This window comes from Mastomys coucha, unplaced genomic scaffold (assembly GCF_008632895.1).
Source record: "Mastomys coucha isolate ucsf_1 unplaced genomic scaffold, UCSF_Mcou_1 pScaffold3, whole genome shotgun sequence".
In the NCBI taxonomy this organism is placed as follows: Eukaryota; Metazoa; Chordata; class Mammalia; order Rodentia; family Muridae; genus Mastomys; species Mastomys coucha.
The window spans coordinates 13153745-13180022 of NW_022196909.1; the positions used below are offsets into that span (position 1 = coordinate 13153745).

Sequence of the window (26278 nt, forward strand, 5' to 3'; positions counted from 1 at the left end):
TCCTAAGCACCTCCTCTACCACTGAGACCAGACAAGGCAGCCCATTTAGGGGAACAGGATCCGCAGGCAGGCAATTGATTCAGGGACAGCCCTGCTCCAGCTGTTTGGGGACCTCCATGAAGAGCAAGCTGCACATCTGTTACATATTTACAGAGAGCCTAGGTCCAGTCTGTGCCAGCTCTTTGGTTGGTGGGTCAATCTCTGTGGGCCCCCCAAGGATCCAGGTTAGTTGATTCTGTTGGTCTTCCTGTGGAGGCCCCGTCCTGAGAAACTGTCTACACATCTGAACACCTAGAGATGTCTGAAATATAAACTGTCCCGTCTTCCCCTCCCCCAGGGTACCACATGGAGATTGACAGGCAGTACGGAGTCATCATCCCTCTGTTCCTCGGGGACATCACCCTCCTACAGGACAGAGGGTTAAGGAAGCTCAGAAGGCTGTACTGTCTCCAAGGACACAAGCAGGTAGGGAGGATCCAGAAGCCTACCCAGGCCTCATTTATTCAACATCTTCCTATCAATTAGACCCTCAAGACTTATGCCTGACTCAGAAGTGGGGACCACAAGAATTATCTCGCTGGTTTCCCTATGATTTCATCCAGAGGTCAAGGAGCCCATGAGATCCATATGTGACTTCCAAGGAAACAGTTGTGTTGCGCTCACAAATACTCAAGACTCGAGTCACTCTCCAAATGTACTCCAAACCCTGAGACATGACCCATGCTAATAAAACGCCCTGGCCTCCTCACAGATGAATATAAGCCAACTGGCACCTTGGATGTCCTTCCAGGCCAATCCCCTCCCAACCCAGTCACACACTCAGGAAAACCTGATTCCCCGTACAGAAGATGGAGTGTCAGTGCTGGGAAAGGCACTTGCCCTGCAGATTTCCCAAGTCATCTCTGTCCCAGTAGTTCCCTGTCTCATCCCATACGGTGAAAGCTCAAGGGTCCTTAAGCCTCCAATGTCCTCCCACCTTCGGTTCCAACTGGTCACAAGTAAGAAGAAAGGATATTACATGGGTCCCATGCATTACCAAACCCCAGAGACAATGATTTGAACCCTAACCAAGGCAAGACAGATGCTCGAGCTTTTTTTTTCTTAATTATTTATTTATTATAAGCAAATACACTGGTAGCTGTCTTCAGATACACCAGAAGAGGGCGTCAGATTTCATTGTGGATGGTTGTGAGCCACCATGTGGTTGCTGGGATTTGAAATCAGGACCTTCAGAAGAGCAGTCGGTGCTCTTAACTGATGAGCCATCTTACCAGCCCTCTAGTTTTAAACCTAGGAGGTCTAAACTTTCGCACTTTGGAGTCAAAAGTGCTCTAGCACGTGAACATCCTTAGAGTGGTCAACTTAAAATATTCAGGGCTGCTGTCTTACATTCATCAATGAGTCACTGGCCAGGTTAGTGTGCATTGTTTGTGAGTCGCTTAACACTAGACAGCCACACTGTCAGCATCTTTATAATTCTGAACCTGCATTCCATGCCTCACAAGTGAAGTAGATGGTCCTGCTTGTGGGTGTCCCAGAACACCGAGGAACGAGCGGGGTGGGCACTGCAGACGCATGTTGAGAAGCTTGCTTATAGAGATGTGGGAGCTTCGCAGAGACTGGTGAGGGGTTCAGCTCACGACAAAGTACACAGAAGAAAAGGGCAGTCCCATCAAGACAAGGTCCATCCGTCATATCTTAAAAATAAAGCCATCTGGGTGGTTTTATTGCCTCTGCAACACGCTAACGCATGTGTAAGATTCATAGGCACAGACATACGGCTGGTACTATCTCAGGGACAGGCAATCTCAGCCATCTTCCAGTGCCTCATCTACTCTGGACTTGAATCTTTTCCTGACGAGCTGGAGTAAATTTTATGTCCCTTTAGACCTTCATCATTTGCTTTTTAATGCCACCGATCTGTCTAAATTTGGGACGACATCAGCATAATTACCTCTTCCAAACTCCAACTGATGATAATTCCCATTTCAAAATTTACCATGAGGGTCAAGAGGGAAATATATAGTTTTAGATTTCTCTCTGTGATGTGTGACAAGGACTTCATGTCTTTGATCTGAAATGAAAGCATCCCTCTGGCCTCAGCCCCCAGCAGGTTCAGGACCAGCCCAGAGGTCCAGACTTCAGCTCTGATCTAACTTTGCTATGGATCTTCTATCCTGCCCTGGAGAGGGAGAAAGGCCCTATGCGCTGCTTATCATCACACTCTTGTCTACAGATTGTCATTTCCCTACAGCTTCTTCAACACCACTTTTATCAGGGGATGTCAACCCGGAGACCAGAGCTTTAGCAGAATGCCCCGGGTCTCTGTTGAAGGAAGGAGGTGGCAGTGGTGAGGTGACCTAAATGAGAGGTAATATGTGTTGTAGGACAGAACTGTGAGGCACCTATGTGGGAGATAAGCTTGGAATCTGTACACAGAAAGGCAGGGGATACGCTTGGAAGGGGGCACTCAGGACCCTTCCCCAGCCACATCCACTGCAGCTAGACTCTGTTCATTGAATGTCCAGTAATCAATTAATGGAACAGCCTTTACTGAATATTGTCATGGAAAGAATATAATAATCCTTATCACCTTAAACATAAATCTGATATTATACACTGCAAATAGTCAAAGGCGAAAATACAGTTTCCATACACTGAACTTTCAAGCGCTCCTTTGTTTCCAGTAAGTTAGCCTTTGGTCAGATCTCTGCAATGCCACAGAATATCAGTCCCACAGAATGAGATTATTACATACTTCGTGTTTGGGGTGGGTAGGAGGATATGTGTGTGTGTGTGTGTGTGTGTGTGTGTATGTGTGTGTGGTGTGTGTTCAAGACAGGGTTTCTCTGCGTAGCCCTGGCTGTCCTGGAACCTGCTCTGCAGACCTGGTGTTGGGATTAAAGGCATGCACAACCATCACCCAGCATATACCTGTTTTGAAGTTGGGCCCACAATGGATTAGTCAAATTCACTCTGCAGTTCACTTAACAAAATCGTATGATGGGTATGAACAAATGTTCCTTGGAAGGTACAGGGCATCCCACCCACCTTTTCCAAATCCACGAAGACAGTTAACACCTAATGTGGAAAGACTTAAGTCATACGTAGGTCTGCACTAGCTGCCTTAACTGGGGAAACATCCATCCCTGATAATGACGGGCATCAACTATCACCTCAGACAATGGACAGCGGGGAGGAGATGGCTTTTATTTTATTTCTAAGACAACGAGCATCTTTTCTAGGGAGAAATATGAATGGGGGGGGGGGCTAATTTTGTTCCCTCCTTGAAAGGGCCAGGAGAAAAACGTAATTAGACTCGGTGCCCGTGCAGGCTCTGAGGAGAGTCGGCTGCCAAGATCTGTCAGCACGATCAAGTCCCACAGAGGACTCAAAGGATCAGTTGCGTTCAGACACATTTCTCAGCGTGGGTTCTATAAGCCCTCCCGGCTCTTATTACATTTAGTTGAAACCAGAAATTCCCGCAGTTATTTTCAGATTCTATCACGATGACAGCTCAGAAATCAGAGGAAACTTTGTGTTGCTGCCTATAAACCCTGTGGGCGGACCCTGCGGCCTGCCGGGCTCATCAGAAGTAGGTTCTCATCAGAACGGTTTTAAGGCCTGTGACACGGTCTGATCTGCCAGAGCCAAGCTCTCCTACCAGCATGATGTCATCACTGAGCATTGAGAAGGGGCGTGTCCAATAGGGAGGCATGCAAGTGGGAAGCCCATCACAGACTTCAAAAATAGCAGGGAAGAAAAGATGAAAGAAAATACCTCGTTAATTTTAAAGTGGTTTCATGAAAACATAATGACCTTAGGGGTTCCGAAAGGTAAATGAAACACTGTTAAGATCAATGTCACTAGCTTCTCTTTATGGTGCGGATACTAAAATTTCAAATTATTTACATACTTTTCATCCCACCCTATCAGGATTCAAGCCATCAAGAGATGGTTTATTTGAACACCTGCTAAACCGTTATGGTTTTGTAAATGTTTTGGAAACATGTAGGCCTACATTTCCAGGGAGAAAAAGAATTTCCCTTTTAGTCTGCCTGCATGCCCACAAGTGGGGAGCTCTCCAGACATCTGGGCTGGTTCTAATCCAAGAGTAGGAGCCCCAGATGGCACAGAAAGGTGTCCGGACAAGAAAGCCTCAAGCATGCTGGGATTATGGGTCACTGGACGTGTTTTCCATACAGATCCTTAAACTGCAAAGCAGATATGCAACAAGAAAAAAAAAAAGCAGAAACTTGGGGCCATTGGCTCTCATACAATGATGCCATATTGTTAGAAATTGTATGTGTGATGACAGTTAACCCTTATCAGTATTTTAGGCATGGGAAGCCCTTGTCCCTTCCTCAGTCAATACCGTGAAGTAAGCAGTTTCTTTATGAACAGAGAGAGAGAGAGAGAGAGAGAGAGAGAGAGAGAAAGAGAGAGAGAGAGAGAGAGAGAGAGAGAGAGAGAGAGAGAGAGAGAGAGAGAGAGAGAGAGAGAGAGGACACTACAAAATTCTCCCATGTATCTTTTTTTAACTTTATATTTACAGTGTGGTAAAAGGTTGCATGAGATATTTCTATTTCTCCCCAGATAGGCTATAAGAAAGTAACACACACACTCTAAGGAACCAGAACTAAATGCTGACTTTCAACTTGTACCGTCAAAGACCATGGGGGAATTTCTGGAGTTGGAATGGATGCACGTTTGCATTGTGAGACAGTCCTGCGCTTGTGGGGACCAGGGAGAGAAGTTTGAAGTTTGAATGTGAAATGTTCACCATAAGCTCGATGCATTTGAGTGCTTGATGTCCTGCTGCTGCTGCTGCTGCTGCTGCTGCTGCTGCTGCTGCTGCTGCTGCTGCTGCTGCTGCTGCTGCTATTTTAGAAGAACAAGGAACCTCTAGGCGGGAGGGCCTCACTGGAGGAAATAAATCACTGGAAGTAATCTTTGAGGTCTGATAGACTAGATTCACTTCTAGGCTTAATACACATGAGCCTAACTGCCTCATGCTCTTGCCTCCACGCTTTCCCACAATGGCGAACTGTATTTACTCAAACAGTAAGCCAAGAAGAGAAACAAAAAAAAAAGCCTTTCCTCTGTTAACGGGCTTTGTGTTGGGTATTTGATCACAGATATATCTGGACCTAGATGTAGACAGAGACGGAGATGGAGACCTAGACGGAGATGGAGATGGAGACCTAGACGGAGACCTAGTCAGAGACCTAGACAGAGATGGAGACCTAGACGGAGACCTAGACAGAGATGGAGATGGAGACCTAGACGGAGACCTAGACGGAGACCTAGACGGAGATGGAGATGGAGACCTAGACGGAGACCTAGACAGAGACCTAGATGGAGACAGAGACGGAGACCTAGACGGAGACAGAGACCTAGACCGAGATGTAGACCTAGATATAGATATATTCTAATAGGTTAAAAGTGACAGAAAAAAACAAACAAACAAACAAAAACTTCCCATTATTCTGAAGTCTAAATTTAAATCCAATTAGAGCACAAAATCTTAGTTTATTGTAAAACATCTCAACTACATTTAGGTTTTTGTTAGAGTATTTTTTTTTTTATTCTCCTGTTGTAAATATCATCCCCAAAGCTTATTGTCCCAGTTTGCTAACCTACTCCTAGTCCTGAAAGCTTCTAGCCTCCATACACAATCTAATCAGGGCCTAGAATGTTTTCCGTCTCTGAGACTTACTACTGAATAAGCTCAGCATTTCTAGTTCTTTCCGATCTCTGACTGGCTGGTTCAAGTCAGCATTTCTGGCTCAAAACTAATCTCCATACTGACTGATTCAGTCTGGCTTCTCTCTTGGTCTCTGACTGAATTGTTCTGCTTGGCCTCAGACTAACTTTGGCAATATGTTTTAATCTTCTGGCTCCTTCTCATTCTCTGGCTCCTTTTTTCTTCACCTGTTTCTAGCTTGTTCTTTCTCTACAAACTGTCTCTGTCCCAGTAAAAGTGCCTCCTTCTTCTTCTCTCTCTGCTTAAGTAGCCTCTCTCTGTTCTCATGAGAGGTGGGCATATCCCTTCTGTCAAGTCTTCCTCTGATTCATCACTTTGTCTATCACTCAATCAGGCATCACTTTCAAACTCAGGTGCTTCCTTCTACAAACTAAATTTACCTTTGTTATTTGGGATTAAAGCTGTGTACTAAGGGTATTCCAGTCAGAAGGATTAAAGGGGTGTGTGTGTGTGTGCGCGCGCACGTGCGTGCACTAAGGGATGAGCCATACCACTAGAAACTGGTTTGCCCAATAAACAATAAAATCTCGGGTTCACAGTGTGATCAAAATGTCCTGCAACAGGTTTTGTTGTTGTGTAGTTTTGTTTGTTTCTGTTTTGTTTTGCTTTGCTTTCTGCCACTTTAGTCAATGTCTAAAGAGCCCCAGATTCCAAGAAGAATGTCAGCTCTGGTCAAACCTTGTCCTCTGCAGTGCTGCTGGCAGCACAGTTGTGTCGATGGGAACAGCCCCTGAGGCTCCGATGTTTGAAACTTCGTCCCCATTTGGTGCAGCCCCTTGAGTAGGTTTAAGAGGCATGGCTTGCTAGAGAAAGTATATTATTCGGGAGGGGGGCTTTGGAGTTTCAAAAGCCTCATGACATTCCCAGTGTGTCCTCTCTGCTTGGTGCTTGCAGCTTGAGATAGGAATCCTCAGCTCCCAGTTCCAGCCACTATGTCTGCACCCTGCTCTGATGCCATCTCACCATCATGAACACCCTAACCCTCTGGAACCGATCAGATGCCTGAATAGTAGGCCCTCCTTCTGCGGATTGCCTTTGTCATAGTGTTTTATCACAGCAATGGGAACATAACAAATACAGGCACAGAGATCCATACCTGGCTGGCAGGGCTGAATAGACACTTATCAAGTGACCCTCTCACTGGACCATGCATGCCAGGCCATAGATAAGGAACACATCCTAAAAAGACCTATAACACGTGGGCTGTCCTGACACTTGTTAGTTGAACAAGTGAACTCCCTTCAAAGAGGAGGTACTGCTGTAAACCCTGTGCCCACATTAGAAGTCACTCATCTAAGGCTCGTTAAGATTTATAGTGATCTTTGAGATGAAAGTGGTTTAGAAGTGCAAATGACTGTCAATATGAATATTAATAGCAGGGTATTAATAACTGAAGTTGTGTGCCAGACACTCGGCTCTTGATTAAACAGAGTGGAGGAGCTCAAGCCAAACCAAAGACTTCTCAAGTCCAAGCCAAGGGATCTACTGGAGACCAGATCTCAAGAGGGCAGAGAACGTCCCGAGTGTCTGACTAGAAAAGTGTGATAAAAACAGGCCACCACAGGCTTATATATCCTGTCCTTCCCCAAAGTCCTTCAGTACTGTGTGACCCATGAAGGGCACTGGAACCACGCTCCTGAATAAGGTAGGATCGATGACTAAGTGAGAGAAGGAGGGAAGGAATTTGGACCTGAAACAGAAAATACCAATGGGGAAGAAAAGATTCCAATGTTCTCCTGGATTCTGTCTACTCCACAGAAAGTAAATTATATGACTTCTTTTTCTGTTAAAATTGCAAATCAGAACAGTTCTACAAGCTGTGGATTCATCAGAAACATTTTTAACTGCCATAGTTGCTCATTACAAATATCTGGGACTAAAATGAACAGCAGCTGCCCTACCAGGCAGTCTATGACCATGTCGTATAACTCAGAGACGCAAACACTCTAGGGTACGCTACACGCTGCTTCAATCGTGAACGTACTTTGCAGACTTTGAAATTATCCTTTTCACAGTTTTAAATGCTGGAGCTTCTGCCTGACTAATGCCATTTTTAATTACACAGAATCAAGTATTTTATTGTAATCTAATGGGGTCTATTACTCATCAAAATGGCACTAGTCAGCAACAATATTCCCCAGAGTCAATTACTCAACCCTTCTCTCATTCCAGAGAGGCAGCAGCCTGCACGTGCAACTGTACACAGTTAGAGCTAGCACGTCTTGCCAATTTTCTCAGAAAGACACAACGTGCCATCAGGAAGCCCTCATTATGACGGCTTGCAATGGGCTCTTGGCAGTGACCCTAACATGGCTGATGGAGCTATGACCTCAAGCCAGGTACATTATTCCCTCTAGGCCTACTACAAGCTTTACACAGGTGAGATAGTGGGATGGAGCCAATGTGTGGAAGGTCAGCATCTCCAGGTCCTAGAGCAGGCAGGCAAAAGAGCTAGTACATGAAGCTCAGTGACAACACCATATTCCCATCACACAAGGAGACATACAGAAAAGCTGATAAGGACACAGCAGATGACCCAGCCGGAGAGTCCCTTCCTCAGGCTTAGATCCCACACTTTTACAAAGCAACCTGCCCAGAACAATTTATCTTACATACAATCTGTTTAAAGCAATTGAGAGATCTTAAGCAAACCCAAAGATAAGCAGAAATCGTCTATTCCCCAAAGCTTGTATTCAAAGATGTGAACTGTCAAACCAATTACTAAGTATAAGTACAGCTTTATTAAAATCCTAATGCTTGTAAATGTGTATGCATATATGCAGAAGTACATAGATATTGATATGTATCAATGACAAAGTGAACAATAAACAGATCAGCCTCCAATGCTGGACATTGTGCCTAAAAATGCTCATTACCTTCCGAATACTTATAAGAGAAATTCCTATTACTAAACCAAGAAACCTAGAGGCAGAGAAATGTACTAGAAAGGTCACTCAGTGGACAGTGGACAAATCAGTCTCTTTTGAGAGAAGTAGTAATCAATAGCAAGCAACGAGACCTTGATGTGCCCCTCTTGAATAATTGACAAGGCATCTTTTTTGGACCATTTACAGGACTATGTTTAGCATTCCATTTAGTGTTGCAAAATAATTCACTCAAGTGTTGACTCCCTATCATCTATTAACCAGGTAGCAGATGGCAAGTATTTGACACAGAGCTGATATGTCTTTGTGTGACCATCCAAGAGCTATCCTTCATTCAACCCTAGTGACTGAAAGGTTGCCCGTCAATGCAGCCCTGACTGATACCACCCATCACCGAGTACAAAGTCCCCCGGGGCACCTCCAGCACACAGCAGCACCACCTCCCTGTGCTTCCTCCCGCCCACAAGTTTCTCAGCATCATCCTAAGGCCCTTGTCCCAGGAAATGAGCATTCCATCTGCTTCCTCTGAGAACCTCCAGGAAGGTGCTAACCACTACATCTCTTAAGGGGCAGAGAGACTCGCTCTAGGTCCGTAGGGATGAAACGGGTGTTCTTAGACACAGGAAGGAACCTATTTGGACAGAAAGCCTTTGCTAGAAGCCCAAAAGGCCATAAGGTGGAGATAGTATGGTCTGGAAAAGAAGCTAGCCGGAAGATGGCAAAACCCAAACACTCTGACTAAAATAGGTTGACAGGCGGTTAATAGCAAGAGTAGGCAGAAGAGGGCAGAGAATGGGAGAGCAAGGAGTGGCGGAAGAAGGGAGAAAAGGGAGAACAAAAAGATAAGACTGCCTGGACATGGGCCGAACAAGGACAACAATAGACATGCTAATGTGCACAACAAAGGAGCTGGGGGGCCAGAGGCCTCAACAGGCAACCAGGGAACCCTGAGAGGAAGAGCGGTAGTCTTCCTCAGGGGAGAGCATACCAGTTGGCTTATCGAATACCACATGGGCAGCCCTGAAAACATACATACAAGTAATACGCAGACTGAGCAGGCTGTGTCTATATATCTAAGAATATAGGTGTATATACATACTGTGATGTTTGTTCTTGGTTGTCAACTTGACTACATCTGGAATCACCTAAAACCCAAAATTGGCCAGGCACGCCTATGAGGGATATTTGCTTAATCGTTTAAGGTGGAAAGACATAACCCTGATCTGGGCCACACCTTCTGCTTGTAGCCTATATAAAGACCATGGAAGAAGGAAGTTGCTCTCTCTGCCCGCTCTCCATTCCATAGCAAGTCTGTTCCTTTACTGGCATTAGAGCCTACTTCTTCAGGATTCCAGCATCTACTGAAGACCAGACAAGAAATCCAGCCTCGTGGACGGAACAACTACTGGATTCTTGGGCTTGCCATCTGGTAGACAGCCACTGTTGTCGACCACAGCCTGTAAGCCATTCTAATAAATCCCTTTCTATACAGAGAGAGAGAGTCAGTCTATAATTTCTGTTACTCTAGAGAAACCTGACTAATATACATAGAGGTATACAACAAGAATATGGAAAAGGAGGCCATGAATTTGAAAGAGAGCAAGGAGGGGTATTTGAGAGGGTTTGAAGAGAGAGGGGAAAGGATGTAATTATATTATAATCTCTAAAAAAAATAATCAATAAATAAAAGGAGGAGGTAAGGAAAATGAAAACAGGAAGTGAGAGAGGAGAGGAATGAAAGGACAGAAAGGAGGTGGGGGAGGGAGGGGAGGAGAAGGAAGAGGAGAGGAAGGGAAGGGAAGGGAAGAGAAGGGAGAGGAAGGAAGAAGAGGAGAGAGGAGGGAGGGAAGAAGAGCGGAAGGGAAGGGAAGGTGGTGAAGGAAGAGGAAGAGGGGAGGGGAGGGAGGGAAGGAGAGAAGAAGGGAAGGAAGGGTGGGGAAGGGAGGGGGGGAGAAGAGGAGAGGGGAAGGGAAGGGAGGGGAAGACGATGAAGGGGAGAGGAAGGAAGAGGAGGGGAGGGAGGGAAGAGCAAGAGAAGGGAAGAGGAGGGGAAGAGAAGGGAGGGGAGAGGAAGCAAGGGGAGAGGAAGGGAAGAGAGGATAGGGGAAGGGAAGGGAGGGATACCCATAATTTTGGGAAGAAAGAATTGTTTAAAACAAACAATGCAAATGAAGCTCCTATATGGTTTTTCAGTGTAGGCCCTGACTCTCAGAGAATCCAGCCTAATTTGGATCCCTCATGGCAGCCTTGTGCTAAGGAGGTCCCAGGAAGAGGTACCGCAGAAACGGTTCCCATTTATTAAACTTTCACTAGGGCACAGGATGGCTGCCCTGTAATCCTAATTTAGGAGATCCCGAGTTTGCAGACATCCTAAGCTGCACAGCGAGTTCCAAGCCAGCATAATCTACATTGCAAGATCGTGGAAGAAGGAATGTGAAAGGGTCTGGGATGTAGCTCAGTGGTACAGCAGGTTATATGAGTATATACCAAAGAGACATGACATCAGTATGCAGAAGGAACATCAATACTCCAGTGTTTACAATGGCACATGCACCGCAGTCAGCAAGTGGAATCAACTTAGGTGTCCACCAATATATGAACAGGTGGAGAAAAAGTGATACAGGTAGATAGATGATGACTGAGATAGAAGATAGTTAGGTAGATAGATAGATAGATAGATAGATAGATACATACATACATACATACATATATACATACATACATGTACACATACATGCATACATACATAATTGATACATACACAGATACATAGACCCATACATAGAGACATAAATACAAAGATTGATACAGAGATGATAGATACAAATATATAATAGATACATAAATACATAGATACATACATAAATACATAAATTGATACATACATAGATATTTATATAAATATATAGATTGATACATACATAGATACATACATAAAAATATAGATACATAGATACAGAGGTGATAGATAAATAGATGATAGATAGATAGATGATAGATAGATAGATAGATAGATAGATAGATAGATAGATAGATAGGTAGGTAGATAGATAGATGATAGATGCATCTTGTCATCTGTTACAAGATGGACAAAACCAAAGGACATGCTGCCAAATAAAGTAAACCAGGCATAGAAAAACAAACAACATGCAAGCGTCTTCAACGAAAAACACTGATCTCGTAGAAGCTGAAAATCAAATGGTGGTTACTGGATTCCAGGGAAGGGAAAGGAGGACAGAGAGGGGATGGGTAGTGGGTGCAAAGTTACAGACTGACAAGTATAGAATGATAACAGTTGATGTGTTTTACATTCCAAAATAGCTTGAAGAAGGTTTTTTGTTGTTTTTTTTTGGGGGGCTGGGGGATCTCCTCAACACAAAGAGATGGTGAATTTTTAAGATGATAGAGATGCTAATTACCTTTATTTCCACATTGCACAGCATACTAAAACATGACAGTCTGTCCTATAAATAGGTACAATTACCATAGCTCAAGCAAAAACAAAATAAAGACCTACCCACACCCTCTTAGCTAAGTTCAGCAGGTGGCTGCATAAAGGAGCCCCAGGCAGTAGGGGCTTTATAGATAGATGATGACTGAGATAGAAGATAGTTAGATAGATAGATAGATAGATAGATAGATAGATAGATAGATAGATAGATACACACATACATACATACATACATACATATATACATATGTACATACATACATGCACACATATATACATACTTACATTAATTGATACATACACAGATACATAGACCCATACATAGAGACATAAATACAAAGATGGATACAGAGATGATAGATACAAATATATAATAGATACATAGAGACCAGTTCCCCGGAGAACCAGGAGCTGGGGACTCACAACCAGGAGTTGGGGCTCAGGATGCATTCTTCCCTGACCACTCGGAGCCTTAAAGCCCAGCAGGCAGCCCTATTCTCTCTCTAAGGCCCCATCAGGCTCAGTCACCAACAGTGAATGCTCCTGGGATACCAGGGTGGGTGGGCCAGCTAGGAGAAGTCATGGGAGACATAGCTGACTCCAAGTCTGGACAAAACCCCACAAATGTGGTACTGAAGTCACAATCCATTCCGCCCAGCACAATTCTGGATAGAACAGAATATTCATGGGAAGGTTTTATTCAGGGGAGGTGGTAGGGGTTGAAGGGATCAAACCCAGGGTGCTGTATATGCTAGGCAAATGTTCTCCCCCACTAAGGTATTTCTCTAATTATATATATTGAGAAATAAACATAAGACCACACGTAGAAAGGTATTCATAGGGAGATTGGACAGCTGCCGAAGAAACGGGAACGCAGAGTTTACTTAGCCTCAGAGCTACCAAAAATCCAAACAGAAGGGTCCAGGAGCACTACAGTTCCAAATAGCAAGAGCAGTAGACACCAGCCCCACTTGGCTCTCCAAGCAGCCACCGGGTAACCCGTAGAAAACTGAGATTCATCTACTTCCAGGAGACATGGCGGCATCAGGGAAGGGACACCACAGCCAAAAGACACACACTTGTAGAGGCTAGAGAGAAGACACAATCCCCGCTAAGCATACCTAAGGGCTTACGCAGGAGATAAGGTCCTCCTGGCAGAGATAGACATGACCCTCCGTGGCTGCTCTGAACCTGTCTTCAGCTTGTTTCCACCCATCTTTCCTGGGGCTTATACCCTAAATCCACATTAGCCTTCTTGATAGAGACTCGTGGCTAATCCAAGCCGCAGTCCACCTCATGAAGAACCCCCTAGCAGGAAGGCTAGTGATCTCAGCTGCCATTCTTACTCCAGTGACCTTTGCTGGCAGTGGGGAAGTCAGACAGGCAGGGCTCAAAAGGTCACACAGGGCTCCTGCCCCTCCCCCGGTTCACTGTTGTGGGGAGAATGCCTAGCTAAGGAAGGTTAAAACAGGATGACTAGCTAGCTAGCACTCCCTCCTGGGAGCCAGAAGTTGCTAACTTCAAAGAGCCACAAAAGCAGTTAACAATGAGAAAAAAAAAACATTTAGCCCACAGAGGGGAAAACGAGGAAAGAGCAGTACAAGCAATCATGGGAATTTAAAACGGAGTCAGAAATGCCTAGAAGGAAGAATAATGAAAGAAAAAAAAAAAAAAAGCCCCGGCCTTCAGCAGACGGGCCTGTTCATGACATCGCCTTCCCTTGGATGAAGCTGCCTGGCATCTGGCCACAGAAGGTATGTTCTGCCATGGCATTGATCCACACACATCCAGACACCACCAAAGGGCCTGGTCGTCACAGGTATTAATCCCAGAAGAGCAGCCTAGGGTCACAAAGAAGGGCATCTCAGCCCACCAGGCCACTAACAGCAACAAAGGCATTATGCGGTCCCGGGCCAGCTTTGGTGCTGATTATCAAAAGTTATTTGCGGATTAGTTTGAGAACATAAAGGAGCCATTACAGCTAACACCAACCACACTTAACGGACTGACTATTAATCTTATGTGGAAAAACGAATATTTCCTATAATATCTAAAATTAGGGGGAAAAAACATTGCTGTAGTTTAGAGAAAAAAAATAAAAGGACATTGGTATACACAGACAATACAAGCAAAAGCATAGTTCACAAAAGATAAGTAGTGAGGGGTCAGTGTCTGTGGAACTCAGAGAAGGGGGCCAACGACACGTAACAGCTATGCTTACTAACCATGAGGCACAACAGACACCAACCGTAAGAACAACTTGCGAACACCAAGCATAGATATCAACTTCAAGGACTCGCCAACAACACCCCACCATGAGCAGCAATCAGGAGCATCAACCACATGTCATGACCGTGCACACAAAGCATCAGTACCAACCCCAAATTTCAGTCATGAGTACCAAACACATATGTCAAACAGAAGCGACAACCAAGCACTCACAAGTACAGCCAACCGTGAGCAGCAATCATGAGCATCAAGTATAAGACCGTGCACACAAAGCAGGAGTACCAAGCACAAACACCCGTCACGAGCACCAAACACATATGTCAAGTAGACACATCAACCACAAATAACAATTACACATAGCAACCGTATGTTTCAATCATGCATACCAATGTGTATCAATCGTAAGCATCAAGTACACACAACGACCACACACAGTAACCATGAACGCCAATCATACGGCTTAACCACACGCACCAACCATGATTATCCACCGAAAGCAACTAATCTTACACATCTATCCTGAACATTAACCATTCATACCAAACATGATCACTGACTATGTATGCCAGCCATGGACAACCAACCTTGCATACCAAAGGTAAACATCAATCACATGCACCAAGCTTGTACATAGATGTGTCCTTTCCAAAGGATACAAGGACTGTGGTGCTGCAGGGTCAAGAGCCAGTCAAGAGGCTACCATGGCTTCAAGTGTGAAGCTTTCGGCTTATCTGTGTTCTCCATGGGCCTTGGAATGAGTGATGCGGAAACAGTTTAGTATTTCATGACTCTGTGCCTCTTCTCAATAAACGACCCTACTTCTTTGAAGCAGTGATGGTGGGAGTCATCTCTACCTGCCTACGAATACAGATCTGTACTCATTAAGCACTGATGGTGCCACCTTTCAGCCCTGGGCTCTTCCCATTCATAAAACACCAAACACAAACCTACCAAGGTCCTAAGACAGTTGCATCAGTGGATGCCCAGAGACTATGCCTTGACCCTTCTCTAAAAGATGTAATTTAATGCAAAAAAAAAAAAAAATGTAGATGGTACTTGTCTTAGTCTAAACATTTATTTCTGTGATGAAACACCATGACCAAAAGCAAGTTGAAGAGGAAAGGGTTTATTTGGTTCATACTTGTACATTTAGTCCATTGCTGAAGGAAGTTAGATCAGGAACTCAAACCTGGCAGGAACCTGGGGGCAGGAGCTGATGCAGAGGCCATGGAGGAGTACCTTGCTCCTCATGGCTTGCTCAGCCTGGCCTGCTTTCTTTTTGTTTTGTTTTTTGTTTTTTGTTTTTTGTCTTTTTTTGTTTTAGCTTTGTCGAGACAGGGTTTCTCTGTGTAGCCCTGGCTGTCTTGGAACTCACTCTGTAGACCAGGCTGGCCTCAAACTCAGAAATCCACCTGCCTCTGCCTCCCAAGCACTGGGATTAAAGCGCTTTAATTCCAGCACTTGGGAGGCAGGCTTCCTGGCTGCTTTCTTATAGAACCAAGGACCAACAGCCCAGCACCACCCACAATGGGCTGGGCCCTGCCTGATCAACCACTAAGTAAGAAAATGTTCTACAGGCTTGCCCTCAGTCTGAGCTCATGGATGCATTTTCTTAATTGAGGTTCCCTCCTCTTAGATGACTCTAGCCTGTGTCAAGTTGACATCAAACTAGCCAGCACAGTACCCAAAATCTGCTAGTCACTTTGCACCAAGAGCTAGAATATGATACGTTTTAAAATGGCTTTACAGTCCCAGCCACAGCGAGATCAGGAACTCTGTGACATCTAAAACCTCTAAGCCTTCATTTTTCTCCCCCACACACTTTATCCCTGCACATTTTAAAAATAATTTTCTACAAAATAAATATCTGTGATTTCTCATTGACTTCATTGGGAATAGATATTCCCATACCTGTAAGGCCTTGAGAAGATACGGTGTCCTTCAAAGTTGGCTGCTCCAGGCCTCCCAGGAGCTTTCCTTGGTGGTTAGCGGTTGTTGGAGGGATGGTCTAACCTGCAGAGGATCCACCAATGGCCTCTTTGAAAACAAAGCGACTTCCTCATAGAAGCTGACGTCCCAGGCATCCTCTGACAAATGCCAAAGTTCCCCTCCTCTTCCTCCTCCCCAGTGACATCTGAGTTTATCCTAGTAAAACAAATGTAAGCATCCTTTGCTAATGTGGCTCAAATCCATAAGGAGAGATCCAGAGAACTTCACTAATGATGGCGGCGGTGCTGAAAGATGATTTCCAAACCAAAGGAAGCCTCAAGCAATGTGCTAGGCACAACCAAGCTCTACTGTTCTTACTGCTATGGGAAGGCCTTTGTCTCTTAATCACATAGGATTGGGGGAGCAACCAACCACACAAGAGCCAGCAATGAGCCGGGCAGTGGTGGCGCATGCCTTTAATCCCGGCACTTGGGAGGCAGAGGCAGGCAGATTTCTGAGTTCGAGGCCAGCCTGGTCTACAGAGTGAGTTCCAGGACAGCCAGGGCTACACAGAGAAACCCTGTCTCAAAAAGCCAAAAACAAAAAGAGCCCCATGCTCTGATAAGCATGTCCTCTGTTGGAGGGTTGGGGGCCCTGTGTCTGTTCTGCCATACGGCTTGGCGGATTAGGGAGGCAGGGATGTTTGACCAAGCTTGCCCCATGCCAGGCAAGTGTCAGGCCGTGGGGAAGCCGCAGGACACCGCTCACAGAGTGGGGAATCTCAATCTGAGGTCCCAGGGTCGCTATAGCTGGCTCGGGATCCCCAAGACTGCAAGGAGACCCAGGCCTGTCTGGTTCTCCATCACCCAGGATGCCTCGGAAGAGCTGACAACAGAGTGGAGGCCTGCAGGCTGGATCTAGCTGGGAGCTGAGTCTGGTGGGCAGGGGAAGGGAGGAGCTCCGACTGGATCCTTCCTGGGAGAGTCCTTGACTTGTCAGTGGGTGGCTGGCTTGCCTGGGAGCACAGAGGGATCTTCTATATGACTCCCCACGGAGGATCCCGATGAAAAGAGGCCATGCTTTTAAGACATTTATTGTCATGGCAGAAAGTGGATGAGTAAAACCATACCCACTTCTCAGGGTGGGCCTGAGGTATTTAAACCTTCTGCGGGGAGGAGTGTCTGGGAAGGAGAGTTTATTGGCTAAGCCCTTCAGACCTTTAGGTACCTCATTAAAATGGAGATCTGTCTTGAGTCTACCTGACTCTACCTGTAGAGGGGCTTGGGGCATTGCTCTTATGTGATCGATGGCCACAAATCTATGGAGGGCTGCGGCCACGTGCCAGGAGCCTGGTGCCCCGGAATGGGCGATCTGCCTACGTCCCTTTAGGATCACCTTAGCTCAACCTGGAGTAAGGCTACCTTTCGCGGTCCTACACTCTGTAACAAAGCCGCAGAAGAAACCAAGAAGAAATCCAGCCTACTGCTGGCTATACAAGACCCCCAAGTTCCATCCTCAGTCCCTAAAAGGGAAGGAAAAGAAGGAGGGGGGAGGGAGGGAGGGAGGAAGGGAGGGGGAAAGGAGAGGAGGACGAAAGAAGGAGGGAGGGCCTTCCTTCCTCGATACTTCTCCTCCCCTCTCCAGGAAATACAGAAAAAATCCAGAAAGCAGAAGCCAAAGTCCTCATTTTGGCAAATCATTATAATAGAAGAAACAGTGAGAATCAGCTACAACTCCCACCAATGCCACCCCCTTCTTTAGGAATCCCTGTCCTGGGAGGTTAGGGGTGTTGTGGTAGAGCTCTTGTCTAGCATATGCAAGGCCCTTAAATAAATCCTTAGCACTGAAAAGCTCCCACTAGATAGAAACAAAACATTGTATGTATGTATGTATGTATGTATGTATGCATGCATATATATGTATGTATATATATGTATGTATATATATATGTGTGTATATATGTGTATGTGTATAAGCATATACATTTATTTATATATTCTCAGCAGCATGCCCAGCTATGTAACTTAATGGAAATAAATACGACTGACTATAAATACGCACCAGCACAGTTTCTTCCCAGGCACCTCCTGCCCACCCTCTACCTTAGGCGCCGGCCTGGCACACCGCAGTGGCATTGATGAAGCTGGCCCTCTCTCCTCTTGTGCATTGCTGAGGGCCCATCTCCCACTCTCTGAGCGTCTGTCCTTGGGAGATGATTAGCTTAAATTCTCTCTTCCTACTTCTATTGATCTGAGCTGCAAACCCTGGCTCACATGAAACCTTATGAATTCATGGGACCACTACAGATATGCAACAGATACATTTCATGAAGAAAGTTCATGCTTCCAGATAACCAGTGTATCAGTGAGTGGTGCGAACATGTGTAGTGAAGATGCATCCTCTGAACTGTAGCCCCTTTGAGGTCCCCGCCCCCCAAAACAGTTCCATCTCTAAGTATACATAAGCCACTGATCATCAACGTGAACTTTAAAGAGAAAGCAATTGGAGCCAAGGGTGGTCCACACCTTTAATCCCAGCACTGCGGAGGCAGAGGCAAGCGGGTCTCTGTGAGTTCAAGGCCAGCCTGGTCTATAGAGCAAGGTCCACGACAGCCAGGGCTACATGAAGAAACCCTGAATCAAAAAAACAAGAGAAGGGGAAGAGGGAGGGTAAGGGAGAGGGAGTGGGAGGAGAGAAAGCAACTGTAGTAGAATCCAAATAACGCTATGGGTTTCAGAAACTCCCATATAATTTCTCTGGGTGAGCAAAGGGGCCCACAATGCAACGTGCTGAGTAAGAGAACCCCTAATTCACTCACCGCTGCCAATGCCTTCAGTCTGACAACCTATTTTTAAAGGTTAATTAAAATTCCAATAGAATGCCCATGGCGTATGCATTTCTCATTCTGCAAATTGGAAGATCTCCCAAGCACATCAAGCCTGATAAAAACCGACCTTGGCCTCTCAGGAGAACCTATGGAGAACACTTCCTTCTCTCCACTGAGTGTTCGGTGATATTTTCTTTCAAAAAAATGTACCTGGAATGCGACTGAGCTGGCTGTGAAAGATGGGACTAAATACAGGCCGAACTAAAATACTCATCAGAAACAACCACATAACTGAGAACCAATTCCGCCATGCTCAAAGTGGGGAAACAATGGGAGGGCGACTCTGTTCAGTCCCACCACAGGAGGGGCTCAGTCCCAGGCAACTGCAGAGCTTTCCCGTTCCCTCCCATCAAGGAAGTAGGCTTGCTTTCAGGAGAGGCCACCAGCCAGCTGGGTCCACAACTAAGCAAGGTGGTCCTCCCCTGTGGTCTTTCTTTAAAGACAGAGACGGTCTTGCGTTTTTTGGTTGTCACTGGGCTCTTACTCATCACTTTAATAATGATGCTTATAAAGAGGCCACTGTCTGTGATAAGACATAAAACCTGGATGGAGCAGTGTAAAACGTGAAGCACACTCCAATAACGTGAAGCACACTCCAATAACGTGAAGCACACTCCAATAACCACCAGGCTTCTGTGTTCATTGATGCTCCATGGTCCAATCTCCATAATACAGGATGACTTTGACTCCAATGGCAAAGTATGATACCACACACACACACACACACTCACACATACATATACACATGGATATACACTCATACATACACATATACAAACACAGACACACACACACATGCACACAGCCCTACCTGTCCACTCACACAAATAGTTCTCCACATACACCCTTAACTTAGTATCCCATATACAATGGACCCACTAGCAGGTCCATTGGATCCCTCCAGGGTCCCCAGGAGGCAAACCTCATTGGTGATGTGGGTAACCTACTTGCTCACTGACAGGTCATAAGAAAGTAAGGAAGGGCTGCTGGTGGTGCACGCCTTTAATCCCAGCACTTGGGAGGAAGAGGCAGGTGGATTTCTGAGTTCAAGGCCAGCCTGGTCTACAGAGTGAGTTCCAGGACAGCCAGGGCTACACAGAGAAACCTGTCTCGAACCCCCCCCCCAAAAAAAATAAAAAGAAAAAGAAAAGAAATTAAGGAAGGTAGAATTAAAACTATTGTGCTAGAGCTTCCAACCTCTGTGCCATCCCTGGGATACCACAGAGTCCCTTCCCTCCACCTCTTTCAGTAAGGATTCCCACAAGGTCCAGGGGAGGTCCTAGGCTTCAGGTCTGGAGAGGACAGTGAGAGGTGGCCCCAGCCACACTGCAGCACCAGTCCCAAGATGAAGGTGAGCAAGCCACGCTTTGTATACTTAGAGAACCTTTCTGTTCTCTGTATCTAGCTGTGGTCATGCTGAGGTGCCACCTGCAGCTACGGCCTTTTTCCAAAGCTAGTTTGGGGCTGGAGGTAAAAGCGACACAGTTGCAAAGCAGGGTGGACATGTGTGACTGCTAAGGGCTGGCTGCTCTGCCTGACCCCTGCAACCCCTCCTGAGCTGCCAAAACCCTTCACAGAGCTACCTGTCACTTATGCGCAAACCCTAACAGATGAGGGGGCATCCCCGCCGCCATAATGCTCTACGACTCCTCCCACGTCTATAAAATAGCAGCCTTCAGAGCCTCTGTTACCTTGATTTGGGGTGAACCAAATAACGAGGTCAGTGCTACCTCTTCTTGGAACCGTGACCATCAGTTAGCCAGTTTGTCGTGGACTAAGAAGATTCCTCTAACCTCAAAGCCAGTTACACACCCAACCCAAAGTTTATCTCGCTAGTATCCAATTAGCCAGCTAGCTCACTGAGCTGCGGTGAAGAACAGAAAGCCCGTGCATAGCGGCACATGCCTCATTAACACCAGAACTCTGGAAACTGAGGCAGGAAGATTAAGAGTTCAAAGCTTATATGGACCACATAATGAAACTATGTCTCAAAACATATAAACAAAAAACGGATAAAATATTCTGTGAGGCATGTCGCACAATAGGTGTGAAGGGAATGGTAATTCAGATTATCTACTAATAACCACCAGCAAACATTGCTATCTCTAAAGTACTGATCTGACCCTCACTGCATCCCGAGCAGACGGATGTCTGCTACCCCGTGGGTTATCTGGCTCCTTTCGGAATCCAAGTGCACTCAGGAGGAGAGAGACAGCCAGAATACAAAATGATGCTTAGATACATAATCAATGCAAGGCCAATCTGGGCTTCAGGAGACCCTGTTATAAGCAAGGCCAACCACAACAAAGCCAAAAAGATATACAACGCAGGCCCGTGGTGAAACTCAGTGGTGGGGTACCTGGCTAGCATGGAGGAGACCCACACATACGTAGCCGTGGATGAGGCCTATACATATTCCAACTCAGCACAGAAGAAAGGGAGGGGGCAGGCGGGAAGACACAATGTAAACAAACTAATTAGCAACGGAGCCTACTTTTATGTCAGAAAAGGCACTGTCAAACTTTCCACAGTCCTTTAGTCTGTGAAAGTATCTTTACTCTCAGGCCTCATGGAGCGCTGCAAGACCAGCCAGTGCCCATAAGGGTCTCCTGGGAGCCAAGAACAGCAATCTTTCCCACTGCCTTAGGCCAGGCCCATAACAAGAGACCAAGATGACCGACTGGCACAATATAGCTAACTAGTCAATAGGTTCCTCTATATGTCAAATAAAGGCAAAGACCATCCAAAAATAAGAACACTTGTTAACGTAGGAATCATCACATACTTAATTAAGTCTTTGTTAAATCCTTCCTATTAAAAACCTCAATATCCAAGTTACTCAGTTTGAAGCAATGATAGCCTTTTGGCAGAATCCTTGTCGGTCTGCTTGCCTGCTTGTTTGTTGGACTGCTGTGGATGGAATCCAGGGTCTCTGGTATACTAGACATGTACTGTGCCACCAAGCTACATCCCCAGCCCCAATGTAACTCTTAGACTGTCCTAATAAAACCCAATTGATAATAGTTCGGGATATTAAAGGAGTTCCCCTCGCAAAACTTTCAAAACAATGAAGTCAAGTTGAGGACGTCAGCACACATTAATTATATAATATATTAATCATAATGACATAAATATCTAATAAATAGAATGATACAATTAATTATGTAAGAATCAGCACAAGTAATTTCAATAGTTTTACAGTTATCATCAAAGCCAGACTTAAACATCACTTTAAGAAACCACACAGAGACAGTATTTACCAGCAAATGAAGCAATTGATGATCCCAAACTATGTAAGGGGCACTCCTAACTTGGTACAAATTTCTAGGACCAGCATCAGTAACTGATTTATTTGAAAAGCCTCATCTCAAATCATTTATGTGAGAACAGAGTTAAGAGGCCCTGCTTATCAGGTAGGGGACTCCACGTGTGCTGAAGATAATCGAGCCCTGCTCAAAAGGATATATTTTGTGACCTGCAAAATGAAACCAAACCGAAAACCCCAGTACATTTTATACCTAACGCAGCCCCCAAATTCAGCTGTAAGCTGAGTTAAGGACATAGGTAAGCTATGCAGATATTTGTCTATAATCTATACACCTTAAAAGTTTACATATCCCCTGTAGCCCAAAAGATCTGAGAAAGTGCTAATAAAGAAAGGAGAAATTCGATGTTTATGGTTACTATTAACCATATTGTTGTCATATTGTCATATTGTTGTGTGTTAAAATGATGGAATGGGCTTCTGCTTACTAAACAACATGCAGCAATATCTAGAATTCAGCCTCACTAGCAACCATCAATACAGGGACAATCAGCTTAGGGACACTAGAGTTCCAAGAGCCCATTTGAAAGCAGTTTTTAGCAGGTCTCTGCCTTCCCAGCTTACAGGTGACTCACACCTGTGTAACATGCAGTTTCAGTTCCTGCCTCCTGTCACATCCATCACTGTCCCCTAGACTGCTCACTGAGACCTAATGCCGTCACTCGAAAGTGGCAGTGTGGCAGGCACACAGAGGCTTCTAGGAGACCAAGAAGAAACCCAATGGCTTCAGAAAAATCAATGAGCTAATAACCACCAGATATTACAGCCCAAGAACCTGTTCGTATGTGAGGAAGAACCCATCCTCTCACTAGGTGGACATGTCATCTGTCTTGCCGGTCTCTACCACTTCCATTTTGACTAGGCCGGCCGGTCTTGTCTGTCTGTCAGTCCGTCTCTCCCTCCTTCCCTCCCTCCCTCCATCCATCTTTAATTTTGGTCACCCTTCCAGTTCCCCAGAAACAGCTATCTCCTGCCACTCCTCCTCAGGCCTGCTCTTCCCTCTCAGGCCACCAATTGGGGACTTACTGCTTAATGGTTCACTGGTTCTGATGGGGAGTTAGCAGCCTCTTGCCTGCTTAGCTGTGGAAGACAGGGGAGAGAGTAAAGTGGTCAGACACTGCTGGGAGAATAGCTATAGCTGCCCCAGGAAGAAGGACTTACTCAGATATTACAACCTCTGCCTCTGCTACATTGCTCTCTGAACATGATCAAAATAACAGTAGATTTAATTCTGGCTCTTCCCCAGAACCTGAACTTGGTCCTTTGGCATGTGAGGGGAAGCATGCACTCTGGTTGACACAACCAAAAAGCAAACATGTTCTCAAATTCCCAGAAGAGCAGAGACATCCCGAACCATGGTGCACGTGGCCACACAGAATCAACCGGGGTCTCAAAATCGTCAAGTCCAAACATGAATTCCTTTTACTCAAGCACTCATGCTAAAGCTATAAGCCCCCACCTTGTGGACAGACAAGTTCTGAAGAATGCTCTGAACACAATTAGTTCCAGGAGCCGTGTGAGGCTGCGCCTGTCCCTCCATCAGAGGCTTCCATAAGCGCCAGGCCAACTACAACTCCTCAAGGTGAACTGGACCCTCGCCTGTAAGGAGCCGTCAAAAGACCTAAGTATCTCATCAGAATCATACATAGGTCCAAAGTCATTTAATTACTGAAACAGGAGGAAGCAACCAACAAATCTTGCAAATAAAAGCGTTTAATTCTGATGTTAGATTAAAGCAACATGAGCAGGAAAGAAACGTTCCTAAACTTCTAATGGAGCATAGATAGCACAATTAAGAGCCAAATTTCAATTTTGATCCTTCAGTGACCATCCTAAGAAGGCATGACTATTCCTTGTCTATCTTGGCCCACCCTCTCGTCCTGATCCACAGAAAACTCAAATTCAGCCATCGACAAAACGTCCTCCAACAAAAACAGAAGTAGTGAGGTCTATCGAATGCTGTTGTGCAAACTCTAATAATGAAAACTCGAAACAACGGTTCACCTGGGAAAGCAACCCTGCTTAAGAAAGAGCCCACGTGCGAGGCTTGGCTAGAGAATGTCAAGCCCAAGGATAAGACAAATTAAGTGTTCCTGAAGATTTTTGGTGAAGTCCTTCTTCCTGGGGCAGCTATAGCTATTCTCCCAGCAGTGTCTGACCACTTTACTCTCTCCCCCGTCCTCCACAGCTAAGCAGGCAAGAGGCTGCTAACTCCCCATCAGAACCAGTGAACCATTAAGCAGTAAGTCCCCAATTGGTGGCCTGAGAGGGAAGAGCAGGCCTGAGGAGGAGTGGCAGGAGATAGCTGTTTCTGGGGAACTGGAAGGGTGACCAAAATTAAAGATGGATGGAGGGAGGGAGGGAAGGAGGGAGAGACGGACTGACAGACAGACAAGACCGGCCGGCCTAGTCAAAATGAAAGTGGTAGAGACCGGCAAGACAGATGACATGTCCACCTAGTGAGAGGATGGGTTCTTCCTCACATACGAACAGGTTCTTGGGAGCAGCTATAAGCACTGTGCTTATATGCTTGGAAGGGACTTAAGGTGCCCACAAGAAGTTTGAAGTAAGGATTGGGGTGGGGGATGCTGTGATGGGATGTAGCCAAGAGCTGGTAAAGTAGGAACTGACCGCCAAGCAGAGTCCCTGGAAAACAGAAGTTGTTAAAGAAGAATAAAACAAACGAGTGGGCCACGGCGGCGGAGCAAAGGCTAGTCCCTCTACTAATCACAACTACTCGCACATCCACGTGCGCACAAGCCTACACATTCCCGCACAGCGGCTCCATGTCCTTGGGGTATATATACATATATTCTTACCTTAGCCACTGGCACGCTCCTATTAGTCGCCAAGTCGCACAAACTGGAGGTAGAGCTTCCTGCCGCGGCTGAGAGAAACACCGGAGAACGTGGGGGACTGCCTGTCGCCCCTCCAGCACCGCCAGCAAGCGCTGAGAACGTACCAGGACCCGGGCGCGCGGGAGGGCTGCTCCCGGGGCTGGCGCCCGTGCGGGGCCTCTGACGGATGCCATCCAGCAGACGCACTAGCAGTATGTTGGCGGGCAGCTCGTCCACACCGCAGCCCACCAGGATGCGGCACTCGGGACAGCGTAGCTCGTGGCGCGAGCACACGATGCTCTCCAGACAGCGTCGGCAGAAGGTGTGCTGGCATGGCAACACCTTGGCCGTGGTGTCTAGGCGCTCCAGGCACACGGAGCATTCCAACAAATCCAGCAGCGATGACTCGTCCATATCCTCTTCAGTCCTCGCCTGGGCCCCCCTCTGCTGCTCACCCTGCCTGTCCTCGCCCTCGCCCGGAGCTGCGGTGGCCGCCGCCTTGGACGCGCACAGCCAGGACGCTCCAAGCAGCATGGGGGAGGCGCCGGCGCGGGCCCAGCGAGCCGCCCCTAAGTCCAGCAGCCAGAGCCCGGCCCGCCGAGGAGAGCGGGCATTTGCGCCAGCCCGGGCGGCCGCCGTCAATAGACCGGGTTCAGTCCCCGCGTGCCTCTCGCTGACAGCCAGAGACGCTGGCCTCCACGGTTTGCAAAGTGACACGCCGAGCCTGCCCGCGAGGCAGGCACCGGAGTTCCGGAGCCCCGAGGCAACTCCAGCCAGCCGTGCGGAATCGACCCTCCTACGCGCGCGCCCCGCCGCTGCGGGCTACACCTGTGCCGCCGCGCCCCGGAGCCCAGCCGCGGGAAGTGCAGGGAGAGGCCGGCCGGGTCCCCGGGGAGCCCGGGGCGCGGCGTGCGCGCTCCCCCGCGCCGCAGGCGAGCCGCACCGCCCCCCTCGGCGCCTCCATGCGC

General features: G+C 46.5%; 1 protein-coding gene across 2 annotated transcripts in view; it reads right to left on the reverse strand.

Moving 5' to 3' along the window:
* The window catches only part of Sh3rf3 (SH3 domain containing ring finger 3), a 328118-nt gene extending 301866 nt beyond the window's left edge, over positions 1–26252 (reverse strand). For both annotated transcript variants that reach the window (XM_031347710.1, XM_031347709.1), the window contains exon 1: positions 25293–26252. In XM_031347710.1, coding sequence (XP_031203570.1) covers positions 25293–25844 — 552 coding nt within the window. In that variant the 5' untranslated portion in view covers positions 25845–26252. The remainder of the gene's footprint in view (positions 1–25292) is intronic.
* Positions 26253–26278: the final 26 nt, after the last annotated feature.